Raw genomic sequence first — 23,371 nt, forward strand, 5'->3', positions numbered from 1 at the left:
AGAATAAATACAAACTAATGATTGCTTCATAGATAAACTGAAACAATGTATACTATAACATGAAACAATAATATATACAGAATATAAAGGAAATAATAAAAGTAAATTTTCCCCACTACACAGGTAACAAAAATGTCCAATATAATTACACTATGGGAGGAATAGAACTAGATGAAGTATCGCAAGAGAAAGTGAGGAGTCCACATAGACTCCTAGGTCTATCTCCATCCAAACAATGTGGGGAAGCAATAAAAAAGGCAAACCGATTGCTAGGGTATATTGTCAAAAGTGTAGAATTGAGAACAAGGGCAGTGATGTTCAGACTACAATGCACTAGTTAGAGCTCATCTGGATACTGTGGACAGTTCTGGGCAGTTCATAGGAGAGCAACCAGACTTATTCCAGGTCTGAATGGGATGTCCTACTGAGAGACTGAGAAACTGAACCTTTTCACCTTGGAACAGAGGAGACTGTGGGGACTTGATTCAAGTCTTCAAAATCATGAAAGGCATCGACCACATCAAACCAGAGGAGCTTTTCCAGATCAGCAGGGACACACGCATCCGGGGACACAAATGGAAATTGGGCTTCAAGGCATTCAAGACAGAAAACAGGAGACACTTCTTCACACAGAGAGGTGTCACAATCTGAACAAACTCCCCAGCGATGTGGTAGAAGCTGAAAATTTGAAAATAGACTGGACAGGATCCTTGGATCACTCAGTTATTAATGGACACCAAACAAGCACGATGGGTCAAATGGCCTCCTCTCGTTTGTAAACTTTCTTATGTTCTTCTTATCCTCTTATGGTCATACAGCATATAACAGCATATGGCATCCATGAAGGGAGAGTGTGTGTGTGTGTGTGTGTATATATATATATATATATATACACTCACCTAAAGGATTATTAGGAACACCTGTTCAATTTCTCATTAATGCAATTATCTAACCAACCAATCACATGGCAGTTGCTTCAGTGCATTTAGGGGTGTGGTCCTGGTCAAGACAATCTCCTGAACTCCAAACTGAATGTCTGAATGGGAAAGAAAGGTGATTTAAGCAATTTTGAGCGTGGCATGGTTGTTGGTGCCAGGCCGGTCTGAGTATTTCACAATCTGCTCAGTTACTGGGATATTCACGCACAACCATTTCTAGGGTTTACAAAGAATGGTGTGAAAAGGGAAAAATACCCAGTATGCGGCAGTCCTGTGGGCGAAAATGCCTTGTTGATGCTAGAGGTCAGAGGAGAATGGGCCGACTGATTCAAGCTGATAGAAGAGCAACTTTGACTGAAATAACCACTCGTTACAACCGAGGTATGCAGCAAAGCATTTGTGAAGCCACAACATGTACAACCTTGAGGCGGATGGGCTACAACAGCAGAAGACCCCACCGGGTACCACTCATCTCCACTACAAATAGGAAAAAGAGGCTACAATTTGCACAAGCTCACCAAAATTGGACAGTTGAAGACTGGAAAAATGTTGCCTGGTCTGATGAGTCTCGATTTCTGTTGAGACATTCAGATGGTAGAGTCAGAATTTGGCGTAAACAGAATGAGAACATGGATCCATCATGCCTTGTTACCACTGTGCAGGCTGGTGGTGGTGGTGTAATGGTGTGGGGGATGTTTTCTTGGCACACTTTATGCCCCTTAGTGCCAATTGGGCATCGTTTAAATGCCACGGCCTACCTGAGCATTGTTTCTGACCATGTCCATCCCTTTATGACCACCATGTACCCATCCTCTGATGGCTACTTCCAGCAGGATAATGCACCATGTCACAAAGGTCCAATCATTTCAAATTGGTTTCTTGAACATGACAATGAGTTCACTGTACTAAAATGGCCCCCACAGTCACCAGATCTCAACCTAATAGAGCATCTTTGGGATGTGGTGGAACGGGAGCTTCGTGCCCTAGATGTGCATCCCACAAATCTCCATCAACTGCAAGATGCTATCCTATCAATATGGGTCAACATTTCTATAGAATGCTTTCAGCACCTTGTTGAATCAATGCCACGTAGAATTAAGGCAGTTCTGAAGGCGAAAGGGGGTCAAACACAGTATTAGTATGGTGTTCCTAATAATCCTTTAGGTGAGTGTATATATATATAGAGAGAGAGAAAGAGAGAGAGAGAGCTGTATTTGTTTTGTTAAAGTTAAGTAGCCTAGAAGTTTTAATCCCGAAATATTCATAAAAATATAGGCATTGTTTTATCTCTTGTACTATTGCTTTAAAAGGCAATGACATGTGCATGTATAAAAATGCTTTTACAAAAATGCTAATCATATATATATATATATATATATATATATATACACACACACACACACACGTGTATATCTATCTATCGATATCTATCCATCGATAGATAGATATATATAGATAGATAGATATAGATATAGATATAGATATATATACATACATACATACATACACACACACACAAGTTTTAGGCAGGTGTGAAAAAATACTGTAAAGTAAGAATGCTTTACAAAAATAGATGTTAATAGATTATATTTATCAATTAGCTAAATGCAAAGTGAGTGAACAGAAGAAAAATCTACTTCAAATCAATATTTGGTGTGACCACCCTTTGCCTTCAAAACAGCATCAGTTCTTCTAGGTACACTTGCACACAGTTTTTGAAGGAACTCGGCAGGTAGGTTGGCCCAAACATCTTCTGTGGATTTAGGCAGCATTATGACCACAAAAGCGCTCACCAACAAGAACGCAGTGCCGCATGCATTGTAAACAAATAAACCACGATAACAAAAATATAAATGGTAATACAATATGATAAAGGCATTCCCTCTATCTAACAAGATGGTCTATGCTATGTTAGGGTAGAAGGAGAGTAAAATAAACACAAAAAGAACATAAAGTGGTTACATTACTCATGCCATGGGAAGCTGAAAAGAAAGACATGTATTTCTTAAAAGGGGAAACTAAGAAAAATAAAACTCCAAACAAAACAAACAAAAATAAGCAAATCACACACAAACCAAGCATTTGTGAGGGAGCTTCCTTAAATCCAGAAAAGGTCACGTCCATCAAACGTAGTGCACCAGGAACTCCACCCACACCAATCACCTCAAGGCAATAATGAGCGGGTGATAACAGCAGCCTCAGTTGCTTCTCTCTCTTCATGTAATCCCAGACAGATGCAATGTTGAGATCAGGGCTCTGTGGGGGCCAGACCATCACTTCCAGGACTCCTTGTTCTTCTTTATGCTGAAGATAGTTCTTAATGACTTAATGCAGAATAAATTTGGGGCCAATCAGATGCCTCCCTGATGGTATTGCATGATGGATAAGTATCTGCCTATACTTCTCAGCATTGAGGAGACCATTAATTCTGACCAAATCCCTACCTCCATTTGCAGAAATGCACCCCCAAACTTGCATGGAACCTCCACCATGCTTCACTGTTGCCTGCAGACACTCATTCATGTACCGCTCTCCAGCCCTTCAGCCAACAAACTGCCTTCTGCTACAGCCACATATTCAAATTGTGACTCATCAGTCCAGAACACCTGCTGCCATTTCTCCGCACCCCAGTTCCTGTGTTTTCATGTATAGTTGAGTCGCTTGGCCTCATTTCCTCGTCGGAGGTATGGTTTTTGTCCATGAAGGCCACTTCTGACCAGACTTCTCCGAACAGTAGATGGGTGTACCAAGGTCCCACTGTTTTCTGCCAATTCTGAGCTGATGGCACTGCTGGACATCTTCCGATTGTGAAGGGAAGTAAGCATGATGCGTCTTATCTCCTGCAGTAAGTTTCTTTGGCCGACCACTGCACCTACGCTCCTCAACATTGCCCGTTTCTTTGTGCTTCTTCAAATGAACTTGGGCAGCACATCTGGAAACCCCTGTCTGCCTGGGAGACATGATGGATGATGGATGATGGATGATGGATGATGGATGATGGATGATGGATGATGGATGATGGATGATGGATGATGGATGATGGATGATGGATGATGGATGATGGATGATGATGTATAACTACCTTGTGTCTTGTTGCTGTGCTCAGTCTTCAGCAACCTCACCTTGACTTCGACTGTTCCTCACCCAGTTTTATTCCTCCTACACAGCTGTTTCTGTTTCAGTTAATGATTGTGTTTCAACCTACATATTGAATTGATGACCATTAGCACCTGTTTGGTATCATTGTTTAATCAGACACCTGACTATATGCCTACAATATCCCTGACTTTGTGCAAGTGTACCTAGAAGAACTGATGCTGTTTTGAAGGCAAAGGGTGGTCACACCAAATATGGATTTGATTTAGATTTTTCTTCTGTTCACTCACTTTGCATTTAGTTAATTGATCAATATAATCTATTAACATGTCTATTTTTGAAAACATTCTTATTTTACAGTATTATTGCTATATAATATGCAGACTGAGCAAAGTAAATTAATCAAGCTAGCAAGAGGCAGTTCAGGGCATACCCTCTGGACATTGTTCTCTCCACTTTGACTTCTGTTCATTGTGATAAGAGGAACTCCCACACAGATAAATAGCCCACAGATACCAGTTTGCTTAGTGTTTGTTGGGGGTTTCCTGTTCTTGTCTCAAGGCTGAAGATGCTACATTATAGTGATTGATTACCTCATTGTCCATTGTTAAAGAAATGTGAGATTGGGCAGTTTGTATGCCACAACAGGAAAACACCTGCTTCCATGATGACCCCCCTCCTCAGGAAGACCACCACAAACATTCAGAAACCTGATCTCGAGACAAGAATTTGGGAAATCTGTGACTGTCAATGCCCACAGACCCACATGTCATGCAATGTATAAAAGCTGTTCACATCTGTTGTTCAGAGAGTCTCTGCTGGAGAGATCCCATGTTGGGCCTTCCAGGCCTGGCAGGTTAAATAAATACATGTTATCATCTGTCCATCAAGACTAGGTTCCTCACTTTCCTCTATAAATAAAAAATGTTGTGCAAGGATGTAGAGCAGAATGTTTTTAAATCCCCTGTGACTGAAGTCTCCTCTGCAGCTGTAGTATCTAGGATCAGACAGGTAGGAGATGGTGAATATTGTTTAGGGTGACACAGTTAAGACAGAAATAGCATCAAATACCAAATGCATGCTTTAGTAATAAATTAAAGTGGAACCATCTAAAAATCTTCCGAGACAAGTTTAATCGTGCCTAAAGATCGACTGGCAAGAGATGAATATACACTCACCTAAAGGATTATTAGGAACACCTGTTCAATTTCTCATTAATGCAATTATCTAATCAACCAATCACATGGCAGTTGCTTCAATGCATTTAGGGGTGTGGTCCTGGTCAAGACAATCTCCTGAACTCCAAACTGAATGTCTGAATGGGAAAGAAAGGTGATTTAAGCAATTTTGAGCGTGGCATGGTTGTTGGTGCCAAACGGGCCGCTCTGAATATTTGACTATCTGCTCAGTTACTGGGATTTTCACACACAACCATGTCTAGGGTTTACAAAGAATGGTGTGAAAAGGGAAAAACATCAAGTATGCGGCAGTCCTGTGGGCGAAAATGCCTTGTTGATGCTAGAGGTCAGAGGAGAATGGGCCGACTGATTCAAGCTGATAGAAGAGCAACTTTGACTGAAATAACCACTCGTTACAACCGAGGTATGCAGCAAAGCATTTGTGAAGCCACAACACGTACAACCTTGAGGCGGATGGGCTACAACAGCAGAAGACCTCACCGGGTACCACTCATCTCCACTACAAATAGGAAAAAGAGGCTACTATTTGCACAAGCTCACCAAAATTGGACAGTTGAAGACTGGAAAAATGTTGCCTGGTCTGATGAGTCTCGATTTCTGTTGAGACATTCAGATGGTGGAGTCAGAATTTGGCGTAAACAGAATGAGAACATGGATCCATCATGCCTTGTTACCACTGTGCAGGCTGGTGGTGGTGGTGTAATGGTGTGGGGGATGTTTTCTTGGCACATTTTAGGCCCCTTAGTGCCAATTGGGCATCGTTTAAATGCCACAGCCTACCTGAGCATTGTTTCTGACCATGTCCATCCCTTTATGACCACCATGTACCCATCCTCTGATGGCCACTTCCAGCAGGATAATGCACCATGTCACAAAGGTCGAATCATTTCAAATTGGTTTCTTGAACATGACAATGAGTTCACTGTACTAAACTGGCCCCCACAGTCACCAGATCTCAACCAAATAGAGCATCTTTGGGATGTGGTGGAACGGGAGCTTCGTGCCCTGGATGTGCATCCCACAAATCTCCATCAACTGCAAGATGCTATCCTATCAATATGGGCCAACATTTCTAAAGAATGCTTTCAGCACCTTGTTGAATCAATGCCACGTAGAATTAAGGCAGTTCTGAAGGCGAAAGGGGGTCAAACACAGTATTAGTATGGTGTTCCTAATAATCCTTTAGGTGAGTGTATAAGAATGGGTCTCATACAACCAGTATTAGATGTCTACCCTTTCACTTTAACACCAAGCGAATATGTTTTAACAGAAACTGGTATCAGAAATACCAGTAGCTAGAATACAACAAAACAACCAAAGCCAAGAAATACTATTGGACGTGTATGTAGAGCAGTACATTAAAGTACACTTACATTTAAAATAACTTGGGATACAAAGCAGGGCAAGAATCAAACAATAAGTACAGAGTGAAGGAATAAGACACTTCAGAAAGCATGCAGATATGATGAGAGGGACAGAACAGGCATCTGGAGGTAAGTGATATCCTTAACATTTTTTGTTTTTCAGTAGAATGGCCTCTTTTTCAGTCCTTTAGTCTCCACCCGGATGGATTTTTTTAAAAATATCTATAAATGTCCAAGATCTGAACTACAGTTCCCGGGTGCGAGTTCAACCCTTCCGCTCTGGCAGAGCTATAATTCGATAGATGAATGATGATGTGGATGGCGATAGTGTTCACCTATTTCAAGCCTGTTTGAACAACTAATGGTCATTATGTCTGACATCTGTGAAGAGTTCAACGACCAATCAGGAAGTTTTATTTCTTTGGGAGCGTTAACAATTTACAAAAAAGAGGGTTTGTTTTGACATGAAGGGAAAGTGTGTGTTTTGTGACTTACAATGATGAGAAACTGGGCCTTCTATTCAGTAGAATATTCAGTATTCAGTAGAATATGAATATGAACAGAATATGGCCTTAGAAGGCCCAGTTTCTCATCATTGTAAGTGTTGGCTTTTGAATAGGGCCTGGGTTGCCCAATACAGACACCTCCCTGCCATTCTTGCTTATGGGATATATATATATGTCATTCCTGAAAAAACTAAGGATTGTGCACCCTGCAAAGGGGGGTGAAATGTAATGTGTACAAACACCTACTGAATAGAATATGGCCTTAGAAGGCCCAGTTTCTCGTCATTGATTTGTCCTCATGCATGTATGTATGCTCTGATTCCATTTTTATTTTTCACTGCCTATGATATCTTTACTATCATTTTTTCATGAAGCTCCTGACAAACAGCTCTTGTGCTGATATTGCATTATTATTTAAAATAAATGAATATAAACAAAACCTATGTAAATAAATGGTTAATATTCTTAATTGTAATTAAGAATGCAAAATATACCAGACGGGGGTTTAAATGCAAACAACTCACTTTCCAAAGAATGATGGTAAGTTTATTAGACATAATTGCACCGAAACAATGTGCAGCTAAACAACAAAAACTCTCCCTTTTGCCCTCTGACCCCCTTCTCCTGACATCAATGCCCCAACTAACTTCTCTTGCTCTCCAGCAGATTCACCTCACCCAAACACAGCTTATCAAATACACAACAATGAAAAATAAATCTATCACATTATTTACATTTCATGATGAATCACTTAAAACAACGTCAGGAACCCAGGGAAACCGATGGGACATGTATTTAAAATAAATGAAATACAAACAATACCTATGCAAATACATGTTAATAATATAATCATTCAAATAATAGTAGTATTAATAAAATGTATTTGTATTATTGTCACACAGTTTTATGATGAATCACATAAGGAACCCAGAGAAGCCGATGTGACTTTAATGTAATAACGTAATCACTTTAACCCAGAGGTTCTATTGGGACTTTAAGTTCAAACAAATATAGTCACTTCCGGATGCTGGGCTTACCACCGCTTCGTGTTGCGCAATCCCACAATGCACCGCTCATGCGCGGCAGCTGCGCCTGCGCAGAACAACGGCTGTGAAAATGTCCGTGTCTGCGGGGCTGGACGCCCGCCTGGCCTCGGCGCTGACCGGGCTGATGAGAGCCGCCCTGTGGGAGATCGGGGAGGCGGTGGCAGAGACGGTGTCGGAGCACCGAGCGGAGATAACCCGCAGGGACGCGGAAAACGAGGCGCTGAGACGGAGGCTGCAGGAGCTCCTGGCGGCGGGGGAGGCGGCTGTGTGTGGCCGCAGCTCCGGAGCGGACGGGCCGCCTGTGAAGAGCCGAGGAGCCGGGAGGGCAGAGCGGAGCTGCGCGCAGAGAGAGAGCCGCGGAGCTGCCGCTGGTGAGTTTCATTATTGCTGCTTTATTCGTGTCTGGATTCTGTACGAGACGGGCTGGCGCTTTACAAGCCGCAGCAGCACGATGCGCTGCCTCTGCTGCGCTCAAGTAGCGCAGATGTGCGCACTTGTGCCCCGTTCTGCGCAGATGTGCAGAGATGCTCGTTCTTCGCCAGTACCCAGCAAACATGCCCAGCAATGGCCCAACAGGGGCAAATATATTGGCCCATAGCTGGCAGCCATTCTGGCGCCAAGTCACTGGCACAGTGTGGATTTTTGTTATTGTAGCCCATGTTAGGCCACTGTGGGTCTCATGTGGGCACTAGTTACTTTTGATAGCAATAATGTCAAAACATATGTGTTTATATATAATAGACCATATAATTGTATGTGTATTTGAAGTATATAGTATTGTGATTTATAAACTATTTTACAATAATCCATATATACTTTAAAGGAGTAAGAAAACTGTACAGGCTAATACTTCAAGCATACATTTGAAATACAGGTACTTGTTAATTGTTAACAAGTACACTTGTATTAAATTATGTTAATAATAACAGTTTACTTCAAATTCATCTAGTCTACTTGCAGTCTAAGAATATAAGTATTTTGCATATCTAGTAATATATTGTATACATTAAGTTCTCTAGGAATGCAATTAATTTACAACAAAAGTGGAGACTCAGACAGGAGACTGTAGGTGGAAAAGGCTTCCGCCCATATTTATTTGCATAGCAACTGAACAAAAATACACAAGAAAGAGACTCAAGGGCTGAAGACAACACAAAAAAGAACAGGCTCTTTCACTGCTCTTTGTTCCTTAGACTCTCTTTTCCTCCCTTTCATCAAAGCACTGTATACAAATTGTAACGATAATAACAATCATAACAACAACAATAATAATAATAATAATAATAATAATAATAATAATAATGTTTTTTTTTCATATATAGAACATTTAACAACACAAATTACATTTAAAATATAATTTTATTCTCCAAATCTGTAACAATCTAAATTATTAATAAATAATAAATCTAACATTTTGTGAAAACTGTAAGTCACCTTGAAAAGGGTGTGTGCTAAACAAACAAGAATAATAAATAAAAATAACATAGGCCCAGACCAAATAAAACGTTGACCCATTAGCTAACCCACTCACAAATTACAAACTCCCCTACAAATCATAGGTTCTCACTGACAAGCAAAAAGTCACCATCATTAGCAGGCTTTGTATTTGGGTGAAGGTTTTTACTTGATTTTGTTATTGCTCCTGCTGCTCCTGCTGTTTTCTCATTGCTTCCTTCTGCCTGCCCGATCTCGTGCATTTCTCATCCACAGCATGGCTGCCATCTCAATTTCAGAGTTGTGTGCTGTTTCTGTCAATGGATTACGGCGTACAGCATCTAAAATATCAAATGAATAAAAAAAAATGTAATTCAGTCATCTGCCATAATGTTTCACTCACAGAAGCTGGTGGATACAAACATATTAGAGACTTGTTTATAGAATGAATTAATATTAAATTAAAAGTTACTGATCTTGCACTTTCACGTATCTGTAAGCTTAACTCGTGCATTTTGAATAAATATGTAAAGATGTAAAATACAGTAGACTGCAGACTTGTATAACTTGACCCAAAAATAGTGGAATTCCCCAAACCCAAGACCATATCACCCCTCTTGTTATCAAGTACTTCGATACTTCTATGTTTACTTCATAATATTCTTAACATAACATTTATTTAACATATCATGCAGGTTTACTAAATATGAATATTAAAATCAAATGTTTTCAACTAATGTTAAGGTTCAGCACAGGCAAAGAGTAAGATATACAAGTTGCTCATCAGCAATCACTTTTTGAAGTTTGAGGTCATAAAATGATCTTTTGATTCCAAGTCCCATCCAATTGAATTTGGTTGCTAATTCATTACCAATTAAGGCAGACATAATTCTGCGGACGGCGGTAGGAACATCCACCCCACCAGTTAATCCAAGGAAGGTAGTCTGACAAAATCAAAAAGAAGAATAGTTGGGGTTAAGTTAAGAGCAAGAATGACCTGTTGCTATAAGTATTCTTGCAAGACTGCAAGTGCTGTGATGTGTTAGTCCTTATATAGTTTTTTTAATTATTATTATTTTGGACCCAATTTGGAAAACCTGGTCTCCTTGCACTCAAGCAGAAATTAATTATGGCTTTAAACTTAAGACAGCAATGCTACTTACATGTGCTCCCATAAAGAACTTGTTTTTTGGTAATTGTAGATTTATCCCTAACCGTGGTAGGTATAGTATAGTTAACATTTGGCAATGCTAAGTGTGAATGCATTTACATTTAACTGCTAAAGGTTATGTTTTTGTTAGCCATATATAATTTGTTTTTTAAAGTTATTGCTCTTTTTTTTAGTAGTAGGATGTTTCTACTGGTATAATACATACCTTTTATCTGCTATCACACTTTTTATAATGAATATTACCATTTGATCCTTGTAGCTCTTTTCTTCTAAAAGTTGTTCAAGGCTGTCCACATGTTCAAATGTGGCAAGGAGACATCATCTGGCAGTGCCACCTCAGAACCACTGTTTTGCTATAGAACTGCTTTGCTATATATGCCACCATCCTCTTCAAAATAGCCAGCTCACATTTTATCTCTTCTATGGAGGTCACAAGGTGACGGTCCCTTGCTGCAAAATTCAAAAGGTATTCGCTATCTAATAGTTTTCACTTATGATTGATATTGCTCCTCACAAAAACTGTGTGGAGGATACTAATCCCATAGCAAAAGCACTTGAGATAGCATGCTGTTTGATGTCATCAAATTAAAAAAGCAGTGACAAGATTATTTAAAATGTATTTATTTGTAATCTAAAAAAATGTTTGGTACATTGACCCCGAAGTGCAAAACTCAATAACATTAACTCAAAAGGGTACAAACATAAGAAAGCATATTTGATTAGAGGAAAAAACGACATGTCAATCACTGCTGCAATCAACTTTAGAATTCTCATTTCTAATTTGTAATTATGCTTTTGAATTTGTTGTGTTTTCAAATTTGCAGTTCTGTATTGTACTTCAGGGTCATCGTAAATAAGGCTAACAGCTTGTTACATTTTACTTTGCTAAAGAAAAACATAAATAAATTGGTAAACTTCAATTTTTGATTTTTGTTCACTTCCCATTCTCTTTAAATATTTTGAAAGTTCCTCAGCCTCTTTATTTATTTATTATAATAGTGAACACAGGAGTAATTCTGGACCTGTTTAAGCTGTTTCTGCTACATTATAGTCCAATTCTGAAACAAAAGGGAGAAACAAATTTAATATTGATCCAACATCATGTTTATTTTATTATTTATTGTTTTAATCATTCAATCAAGGCAAACAGTACACATCTACTTAAACTAAGTTATGAAGTTTATAAGAATTAAAACATTTATAACCAACATTACTGCTTTAACTTAATTATTCCTTGTTGATAAAATGACATTTCTCTAATTGCTGCATAGAAACGAATATTCCAGTTCACGGTATAGGTTAAACATAAAATCTATGGAGACTTACTTCAATCGATCTTCGACATGAATGACCCAAGCAACATGTGACAAGTTAGCCGAGTGATCAGACCGCTAAAGCATGAGACAGTTAAGCGCGAAGAGCTCCTGAGTGAGGGGCAAACGTGTCTCGTTTTCGAGAGCATTGGTGCGCTCGTGTGCCTTCTGAGAAACTCATTTTATTTTATTTTATTCAAACAAGTCTTTTAACATAGCAGTATTTAAGTATGTACACTGTCCACTCAAAATATTTAACACAAACTCAGTATGACAGTGTTTCTAAGTGTAATGCCTTAATTACACACAATTTATTTGAAGGATGCCATGTATGTTTAAGTCATTGTTAATTGATCTGTGTATGTGTGTGTGTGTGTGTAGGCTATAACTTACAACCTGTCAATCAATGCTAATACCAAATTTATGGGAAAAGCTAGGAAAATACAATTCCTTTAAAATCATGGAAATAAATGTTTGTTACACAAGTAAAATATTTTGTCAAAACACTAACGTGCTAACAACATACAACTATGTGTGTTAGCTGGATTTGGCAAAATAAATGATAAATGAACCTAGCCGTCTAGGTTTTAGAGTGTACTGGCCCAACATTGGCCCAGCATTGGCTCAGCTATGGTGGCTGTATGCTGCTGTACCAGAATTGGGCCAGTGCGGGTTTTCGATGGGCTGAATGTGCCCACATTGCCCATGTTTTACCCTCATGGGCCCAATACGTCCATGTTTGCTGGGATATGTGTGAGTGCAGACTCGCAGCCACGCCTGAGACGGAGCTCGCAGGCAGCTTCCCAACAGAGCAAGTGAAGACGCATTTAAAGTGCTGTTCGCCAATAGATCGCTATTAACAGGGAAAAGAAGAGACGGACTTAGTCCTTGACAAAACCTTATTTCTAATGTTACCAAATCGTTAATTAACATTAGCTATACACTCACCTAAAGGATTATTAGGAACACCATATTAATACTGTGTTTGACCCCCTTTCGCCTTCAGAACTGCCTTAATTCTACGTGGCATTGATTCAACAAGGTGCTGAAAGCATTCTTTAGAAATGTTGGCCCATATTGATAGGATAGCATCTTGCAGTTGATGGAGATTTGTGGGATGCACATCCAGGGCACGAAGCTCCCGTTCCACCACATCCCAAAGATGCTCTATTGGGTTGAGATCTGGTGACTGTGGGGGCCAGTTTAGTACAGTGAACTCATTGTCATGTTCAAGAAACCAATTTGAAATGATTGGACCTTTGTGACATGGTGCATTATCCTGCTGGAAGTAGCCATCAGAGGATGGGTACATGGTGGTCATAAAGGGATGGACATGGTCAGAAACAATGCTCAGGTAGGCCGTGGCATTTAAACGATGCCCAATTGGCACTAAGGGGCCTAAAGTGTGCCAAGAAAACATCCCCCACACCATTACACCACCACCACCAGCCTGCACAGTGGTAACAAGGCATGATGGATCCATGTTCTCATTCTGTTTACGCCAAATTCTGACTCTACCATCTGAATGTCTCAACAGAAATCGAGACTCATCAGACCAGGCAACATTTTTCCAGTCTTCAACTGTCCAATTTTGGTGAGCTTGTGCAAATTGTAGCCTCTTTTTCCTATTTGTAGTGGAGATGAGTGCTACCCGGTGGGGTCTTCTGCTGTTGTAGCCCATCCGCCTCAAGGTTGTACGTGTTGTGGCTTCACAAATGCTTTGCTGCATACCTCGGTTGTAACGAGTGGTTATTTCAGTCAAAGTTGCTCTTCTATCAGCTTGAATCAGTCGGCCCATTCTCCTCTGACCTCTAGCATCAACAAGGCATTTTCGCCCACAGGACTGCCGCATACTGGATGTTTTTCCCTTTTCACACCATTCTTTGTAAACCCTAGAAATGGTTGTGCGTGAAAATCCCAGTAACTGAGCAGATTGTGAAATACTCAGACCGGCCCGTCTGGCACCAACAACCATGCCACGCTCAAAATTGCTTAAATCACCTTTCTTTCCCATTCAGACATTCAGTTTGGAGTTGTGGAGATTGTCTTGACCAGGACCACACCCCTAAATGCATTGAAGCAACTGCCATGTGATTGGTTGGTTAGATAATTGCATTAATGAGAAATTGAACAGGTGTTCCTAATAATCCTTTAGGTGAGTGTACATGTCTACAATATTTTGTTCATATATTTTGTTTTTCAATGTTTTTAATATGTAAATCAACCAATCAATCAAGCAATTAAATTAAGCAACTAATTTGCTTCTCGATAAACACACCCAATGGTGAAACTTACATTTGATCAAAACAGTATTTCATGGGCAATTCACACACATGACAAAAGTGCATTTTGCTTAGAATTACAGATAAAAAGCCACTTAAAATCAAATTACACGATATATTTAAAGACGCCTCTGAGCAAGTCTGACTGTAAGTCCTAAGAACCCGTGTGAGGAATAATGTCAATGTATCTACCTGAACACATGAGCAATAGGTCATTTTGAGAGGAAGTCAAGATAAACAAATGTTAGTGCACTTAGTGTATTTTCCTTGTCAAATGATTTCATGTATTATTGATCTACAACTTCTAAATTGACAACATGTAAAAAATACACTTATAATAGGATTTTTACTATGCTTGGTTTTCAGCCATTCTGCACAGCAATGTCCATAGTGTTTTATTTTGCACTTAGTGCATTTAGTTCACAAGAAGTACAATATCTACAAATGAAATGGGCATATATGTAGTAGCTAACGATATGCTTTGCAAAACAAGCTTTTGAATGATGTGATTCAATATGGAGAGTTTTAAAAATAGTGGTTGAACTTCGACATGAAAAATGCTATTAGGAACCAAAATTTGCAGTTTAGGATATTTATTTGGCTTAATGTGCCAATTGTATAGAACTGAAAGCAGCATACTGGAGATGTTTAGTGCGCAGCTCCGTAATAACTGTGCTAGTTCATTGCAATTGACCTATTATAATAATAATAATAATAACTAGAATGCTAAAGTTCCCGGAGAAACTTTGTCAGTGTGATATTATGGTTCACTACTATATGAGTTGTATAATATAATGTGTACAATAGTATGTGTTGTAGTGCTATAGTAAGTACTATAGTAAATTGCAGGGTACTACAGTATAATATAGTATACATTATACTACACCAGTATTTGTTGTAGTACTATAGTATGTACTAGTGCTTTGTACAGTCTGAACATCACTGCCCTTGTTTTAAATTCAACACTTTTGACAATATACCCTAGCATTCGGTTTGCCGTTTTTATTGCATCCCCACCATTGTTTGGATGGAGAAAGTGAGGAGTCCACATAGACTCCTAGGTCTTTGTCATGCAATACTTCATCTAGTTCTATTCCTCCCATAGTGTAATTATACTGGACATTTTTGTTACCTGCATGTATTACCTTGCACTCGTCTGCCAGGTGTCGGCCCATGACTGAATATTATCTAAGTCCCTTTGAATAGCCTGAGCTGTTGTATCTGCTGAGACACCTATTTTAGTATCATCTGCAAATTTGACAAGTTTGCTAACTATCTCAGAGTCCAGATCATTAATATAGATTAGAAACAGCAAAGGCCCTAGTACTGATCCCTGTGGAACTCCACTAACAACCTCACTCCAGGTAGAAGTGACTCTTCTAATCGACACCCTCTGTTTCCTACACATCAACCAGTTCATAATCCATCTACTTACATTACCCTGAATACCTACAGCTTCCAATTTGAGGGTCAGTCTTTGGTGTGGAACCTTATCAAAAGCTTTCTGAAAATCTAAGTATATCATATCATATCATATGCTTTCATGTGATCTACAGCTGGAGTTGCATGTTCAAAAAATTCTAATGAATTAGTAAAACATGATCTGCCTCGTCTAAACCCATGTTGACTATCTCCAAGAATATGGTTTTCATTTAAGATGCTCCTCTATTTTCTGAATTTAATGTAGTATAGTTATTATAAGTAGTAATGTGATGTACTACAGTTCCTACACACAGTGTCCTCAGACAGTCTCCACATTTCTAAGTTACATTTGGTATTTTATGGGTTGTATACAAGACAGAGAAGATGGTTATTTCCTTCTTGATTGGTGCAAACAAACTTACTAAGCAAATTGTAAGTAATTAACAAGAGACATACTTACTAAATAGACTTTATGAATGCATAACCTCTTGGTCAAGGAGGCTAACACAGCAAGTTTTTTTTAAACCACAAGATACAGGGCAACAGTAGAATGCAGAGCCTTAGAGATATAAGAGAGCTATAATTGAAATGATAGAAAGGTGGTATCAACCCTTGCCAGGTCCATAGAGAAACAGAGTCCACTTTAAAACTCTAGGAATGTGAAATGTATCTAGAAAACCGTACACTTATGCGGATTGTTTTAGCGCTGAAGTCCCAGAACTCGTTAAAGGCGGAGATATCAATGTAATATAAATATAGATAGCTGGACAGTTGTAGACATTGTTAAATTGTTTATCACATACATTATAATAGGTAGATATCAAATTCCATAAGATTAACTATATGATTAGAAAGTATATCAGGCACTGAAGTGTGTCCCATTGAATACTTTTAGCCTCGTTTTTTAAAAAAATACCATATTTATAAGTGAAGTAATTTTGTTTTGTTTAATTTTATCAATTTGTTGTAGCAGCCCTAGTTCTGATATGACTGGTCTAGGAATTGCATGAACTGTGTGAGTTTTCAGAGCTGCTGTTCTCAGTATTGCTCTCCTGTGTCGTCTCTCCCCCAGGAGCTGTAGAGGCCGGCGCTCTCCCTGACTCTGGGGAAAGAGCTCCCACTGAGCAGCAGCACTTGGAGCAGGAGTGGGTCTCCAGTCTAAGGCAGGACACAGAGCCCACAGCTACTGAAGACACCCAGGGGCTGAGTGAGCAGCTCAGGAGCAGACAGAGTGAGGAGCAGCTGAGGGGACAGGAGTCTGGCCACATGGCAGAGCCACACACTGAGGGGTCGACACAGGGACTCGGGGGACTGGGATCTGACACCGCAGGGCCAAAGGTCATGGCAATAGTCATAAAGAGCGAGCCTGAGCTGGACTGCACTCGCACTGCGGATCTCTGCAGGACCCAGACTCTGGGATCTGAGTGTGGACCCAGTGCAGCTGGTGCTGATCCAGGCTTTCCCAGAACACAGTGTGGGCCCAGTCTGCTGTCTGATCACATCAAAACAGAGGACGACACACTGGAGTGTGTTTACACAGTTGAGCAGGGAACACAGACTCCCTTCAGAGACGCACTCAGTCATCTCAAAATTGACAAAATTATAGATAGCGCCTGTGATCTGTGGCATGAGCTCCCTGTAGCTGGACAGTGTGACCCTGGGCCTGAGCTCAATGTAGGTGGACAGTGTGCCCCAGAGTCCACTGCTTTGAGGATGGGGCTTAGTGTGCTGAGTGACAGTGCAGTGAAGGGGGAGAGCTCATCATCAAAGCACAGACAGCTGCGTCCCAGAACCCTTAGACCTCAGAGCTCCTCCAGCTCCCCCTCCTTGCCTCTGCCACTGCTGCGTGGAAAACTGCATCGCCAGCCGCAGGGTGTGAGGAGCTACACTCGTAGTGGAGTCTTAAGTACACATTCGCGCTCACGCACAGAAGAGAAACCGTACCCCTGCACCCAGTGTGGAAAGCGTTTCAGTCAATCAGGAGCTCTTAAACTCCACCAGCGCACTCACACAGGAGAGAAACTGTTCTCTTGTGTCCTGTGTGGGAAGAGTTTCAGTCAAGCAGGAAGTGTTAAACTCCACCAGCGCACCCACACAGGAGAGAAACCGTACCCCTGCACCCAATGTGGGAAGCGTTTCAGTCAATCAGGAGCTCTTAAACTCCACCAGCACACCCACACAGGAGAGAAACTGTTCTCTTGTGTCCAGTGTGGGAAGAGTTTCAGTCAAGCAGGAGCTCTTAAACTCCACCAGCGCACCCACACAGGAGAGAAACCGTACAGCTGCACCCAGTGTGGGAAGAGTTTCACTCAGGCAGTGCACCTTTTTATACACCAACGCTGTCACACAGGAGAGAGACCATACTACTGTGCCCAGTGTGGGAAGGGCTTCACTCAAGCAGTACACCTCAATAAACACCAGTGCACTCACTGCTGACCCCTGCTCCCTGTGTGAGTTCCCCACTGGTCTCCCCCTACTGAGGCAGTGGCTTTGTGTGCTGTTTATCAGTAGCAGTACCTTTCTCATCCCAGTGTGTGTATCAGGTTGCCTGACTTTTTAAACATTATGCATTACAAATTGTTTCCGGTTTGTACTTCTGATTGTTAAGTGCATTCAATTACTACACGGAGTAGAGCTGTTGTGATGATCATATATATGTAATCATGATTAGAAGACCTGAAGTGGTCAATTTATATATTAATTTGAGTGAAAGATTATGGATCTATTTGTGCTTTTTCAAAGTTTCTCATAGGAACTATCAAACAAAAGCAAGAGCATTTGAACATTGATTGTGTCTTTTTCGCTACTGTAGGTTCTAGACCAAACTGCAAATGCATCGGTTTTTTTTTACCTAATACACTTATGCCAGTCACGCCCAATCCTGTTTCTGCTAGGGGCATATTCTAGCCTAATAAATCCATGTCAACCACATGAAATCGGTGATTGGATGGATTTGTAGGCTTTCAGTCATATGATGTTTTAAGTTTGTTAGACAAAGCTCTGCCAGCAGCACAAGAACAAGTGGGCTTCTTAACTTCCCCTCCTATATCCCGTTTACCCTTATACATAGCTGCCTTTGACATGTCCTGAGTCCTGATTTTATTCTCTGCATCCTGCATTATGTCATGTCTAATTTTACAGACTTGTTTCTTTTTTATTTATTCTGTAGCTCCCATGTAATTAACATTCGATCACCTCCGTAGTTTAAAAAAAAAAAAAAAAAAAAAAAAAAACACAATGCTCCAAGATGACTTTGCATCCCTTGAAGGGGCAATTCTAGGATTTGTTAAATGGTGGGGGGCAGGCATAAGGGGGCCCTAATTATTACAGAGGGGCTAATATCTGGTAGCGGGGTCCAGGGGAATACTTCCCCAGGCCGCTTTTCTTTGTAAAATGGCTTATAAAAACTCAAATTTTAAGATTAAAGCAAATTACAAGGATGAGGGCAATTCATAAAATGTATATATTTTTATTGACATTAAGACAATATATACATCTTCACCCCCCTCACCCCCAGAAGTGCTTCAATATGGATACATGAGCATTTGTTCTGTGCAAAAGGGAATGGTATTAGTAGGGCTGGGCGATAGGATTTAAAAAATATATCTCGATATTTTCATAAGTTTGGGCGATATAAACGATATATATCTCGATTTAAAGCTACAAAATAAGACCAAAGACATTCAAACTACAAGTATTTTGTTAATCATTAAAAATGCAAAACTAACAAATATCACATGCAGGCTGTCTTGGTAAATATATTACAGCGCAAAAAGTGTTGTGTGATTGCTATTACGTGTGTTATAATGTTATGGGATATATATATCATACATATACACTATGATTTACTGTCACATAACAATAATAACACAAGTAATAGTAATCACACAACACGTGCTGTAAAATGGTACAGATTCAGGTAGATTTACCACGGCGGGGTTTATAGTGGCGCATTTAACATCTGCTAGACAGGGACATTTCTGACTGTCGCATTTCGATTCTGCTTACAGCACGTTAATACAAGATAGTTTATTATTATTATTATTATTATTATAACTGTTGTACCACTTCACCTTCTAATGAACCGTTCTGCCTCTGTTTGCATTGCTTTCCAATTTATTAAAATGCAAACAAACTTTATTATTGTTTAATTTTATACAAATTATATACATCTAAATTGGTGGGGGTGGGGGGTGCTTGCAGCTTGAGTTTAGCTGAGAGCGGGGTGGAACGTGCGCTTGTGTAATAAAGTATCTTTTTGTTATTGTGGTTACTCTGTGTCAGTTCACTGTCCTCTATGTCTGTCTGTGTTTCTGATGCACATTTCTTGCTGCATCCGACAAGTGTGGAAGAGCCGGGAAGAACACAAAGCGTCCTAATGACGAAAAATATTGCCGTAAAGAGTGGGATTTGTGACACAACGATATATACAATGGCGCATAATTTGAAATGATAGACGTTTTTTACATTACTTGTCATTTAGCAGACGCTCTTATCCAGGGCAACTTACATTTGTACGCATACAGCTGGGTATTTTACTGGAGCAATCTAAGTGAAGTACCTTGCTCAAGGGTACAACAGCACTGTTAGCACTGCCCCACCCAGTTATGCGTCCAGAGCCCTAACCACTACTCCACAGTGTACACATCTCCTAAAGAACACCTACCCATATGCCATTGCCTGCCACCTCCTGCACATCATATCTCTCTCTTCCTTTCTTTTTCTTAAATCTCTCTGTATATTTGCACTCACCCTCTCTCTCTCTCTCTCTCTCTCTCTCTCTCCTGAATATATTAAAATAGTTCAATTCTACGGTTATGCGTGTTGCTAAAACATTTAACAAACTCATCCATGTCTAAATGACTTTGCCCGCCTTGATTCAATGCTCAAGCCTCCAAGATGGCTCAAATGGTGATCTCCCATTGTTGTTCTTGGGTGTTTTTCAATTAGCTTCTTTCAGAGAAGCTTCTTTCACATGCTGCACTACTGACTGGTGTCACAGTGGCTATCTTACACAGTTGGAAAAGTTAGCGGAATACCTAAATGGTTCCAGAAATACCACAAATTCAAGAAGGGTGGTCATACTCTGCCTCCTAGTTTGATATAGCTCATGTTTCAGATCTTCAGTTCTTGATTCAAAAATCACTGCAAATGTAAACAGAGGGTGCTCATCTAAAAATGTGCTTTTAGGGTGAAGTGCTTGGATTCCTTTAATTATTGTGCAGTTTGGTTTTGAGAAACGCTTCTGCAGTTCACCAATCATTGAGTCGAGGACCGGAAAGAATATCCTTCTTCTAAAGACTTCCAAGCCACCTTGCCCAATTCTACGCTCACTAGTTGGAGAAGTGATTACAGATCCATAAAGTCTACTGCTTGTCTTCTGTTGTCTTTTTTGTATTGTTTCCAAATTGACATTGCTCAAAAATGTAATGTCCTCCACCTCTCTCCACAGGTCTTCAAAAAAGCCCTAATTTCTGTACTGTTGTAATGTATCAAGTAGAGCCTGAACAAGATCAGCAGCTGCTGCCAGGTCTAATGAAGGAGACTGCTTGGCCAGTCCAAGTTCTTGTCTGACATGCTTCACTTTACAGAAGGTTACCAGAAGCCCAATGAAAGTCAGATCAATTTGTGCTTCCACTGACCAGTCACCACTGTTTTCAAGAATGATCTCCTGAAGAACACATAATACTGCAGGAAGCCTATCTGTAAGATAATGGCAGACTGAATGTCTGTATGCCCACCTAGTGTCACTAGTGTCAGGAGGCTAGCCATCATACATCTCCTTCTGAATGTCAAGCCACTTTTGGTGCATATAAGAGCCAGACATAAAAATAGAAATCTTCTGTTGAAGAGAAAAGAAGCAATCAGCTTCAGGAACCGACTTGACCGTGTCAACAAGCACTAGATTTAAATTGTGCATTGCAATGTACATAAAATGCATGCTTTGCTACCTCCTTGAGAGTATAAAAATGAGGCCTCCCAGTAACCCATGTAGACTTGCAACCACACACACACAATATTGACTTTTATATTTCAGATTTACAGAACGTAAACAGTGGCATACCATCAGGTCCTGAGGTAGCAGAAAAACTGCTTAATGGGGTTGGAAGGGTCTCAGGGTTGTTGGTTCCCTCTTCATCATTCTGGCTGTCTTCTTCTGAGGTGTCCCTGGATACAGCTAATACCATACAGTATAATGTATAATTACCACAAGCCTAGTTTTACATCACAAGATCATGACATGACACTGTCATAAATTTACTATATGGGGTTTATTTGTACAATTACATATATTGCTGTCAGACAAACCTATTATCCATTTCACAGCTGTGCCTATACCTGCTACTAACCTGGTGAAGGATGATAAGAGTTGCTCTGACTCTGACCTCCACTGGCCTCTGTTATCTCAGTTGTGGTGAAGAGATGATCAGAGTTCCTCTGACTGTGGCCCCGACTATGACTTGCCTCAGTTGTACACACAAGAGAGGAGATGCCCTCAGTAGACTGACTCTTTGCAAAGAAGCTCTGAATATCTCTGTCTTTTCATTTCTAATCTCTGACATCAATGTGTTCCCTAATACATCTGTAACAGCCCATCCCTAAGGACTCCATGCCCCACAAGCCACTGGGCCGCACTTCAGCACACCAAATGAACTCATTGACAACCAGCGACCAATACAAGAATTAAACCATTTGTGTCCTCTGTGATGTTATTTGAGTTTGCACTTAAAATTTACAAACCACAATTACATTTGAAAAGACCGCTTTATTGGAGAATTGAGATTAATAAATACTACCATAATGAGCAATGCCGAAGTCAAACAGTGTGTGCCGCATGTCTAGCTGAAAGTAAAAACAGAATTGTAACTCCTCTTCCCTCATACTTTGCTAGAATCTTCTTACCTGCTTTTGAAAAGAGTAGCCTATACGTTGCTAACATAACATAACTTAGCTGCCGAGTTGATGACCTGACTTCCTAGCAATATTAGCTAATTTTAACAAATTATGGCTATTCGTTCAAAAATGAAATGTTAAGCGATTTGCTTGTATGAAACTTATATTGCAGAAATACCCTTCCCTCACAACAAAGCACACGGTGCATATTAGACCATGATAAAATAAAACACTTGCATGACTGCAGCGTGATGGACAAAAGCAGAGAACTTGCAATTGAACAAAAATATCCTTCTTACTAGTGCTAAAACAATCAGCATTGAGATGGCAAACCACCCTTGTCATTGATGCAGGAGGGAAATTGCACATGTACAGATTACTTTGTTTACATTTGGTTACATAATTAGTACAATTACGTTCTCTCCCTAAAAGTGCAGAGAACTTGATCTTAACAAGTGACACCTACATACTGTCCAAAATTAAGTAAGGTGTATGTGGCACTGGCAGCGAGAGAGTACCACAACTACACCACTGCGTTTACTTTAACATGAGAAGGGGGGGACTCGCTAACCCCCCCCCCCCCGCCTCAATTCAATTCAAAGGAGCTTTATTGGCATGACTCACATAAGAAAGCAGGAATAATCTCTCTGTCTACACAGTTTTGGTAGACAATCCCAGATACACGCAGCACGAACACCAGTAACTG

General features: G+C 40.1%; 2 protein-coding genes across 2 annotated transcripts in view; both read left to right on the forward strand.

Annotated features, from left to right (window-relative positions):
• Positions 1-23,371, forward strand: part of LOC136768187 (zinc finger protein 391-like) — a 142,617-nt gene that overhangs the window by 60,656 nt on the left and 58,590 nt on the right. The gene's annotated exons all lie outside the window — the stretch shown is intronic.
• On the forward strand, positions 7,632-20,044 carry LOC136768183 (uncharacterized). The gene is made up of 2 exons (XM_066722255.1): positions 7,632-8,520; positions 16,844-20,044. Exons 1-2 carry the CDS (start codon positions 8,220-8,222, stop codon positions 18,205-18,207), a joined length of 1,665 nt encoding a protein of 554 aa, XP_066578352.1. The 5' UTR covers positions 7,632-8,219; the 3' UTR covers positions 18,208-20,044.

The sequence above is a fragment of the Amia ocellicauda genome, chromosome 14, assembly GCF_036373705.1.
Source record: "Amia ocellicauda isolate fAmiCal2 chromosome 14, fAmiCal2.hap1, whole genome shotgun sequence".
Lineage (NCBI taxonomy): Eukaryota > Metazoa > Chordata > Actinopteri > Amiiformes > Amiidae > Amia > Amia ocellicauda.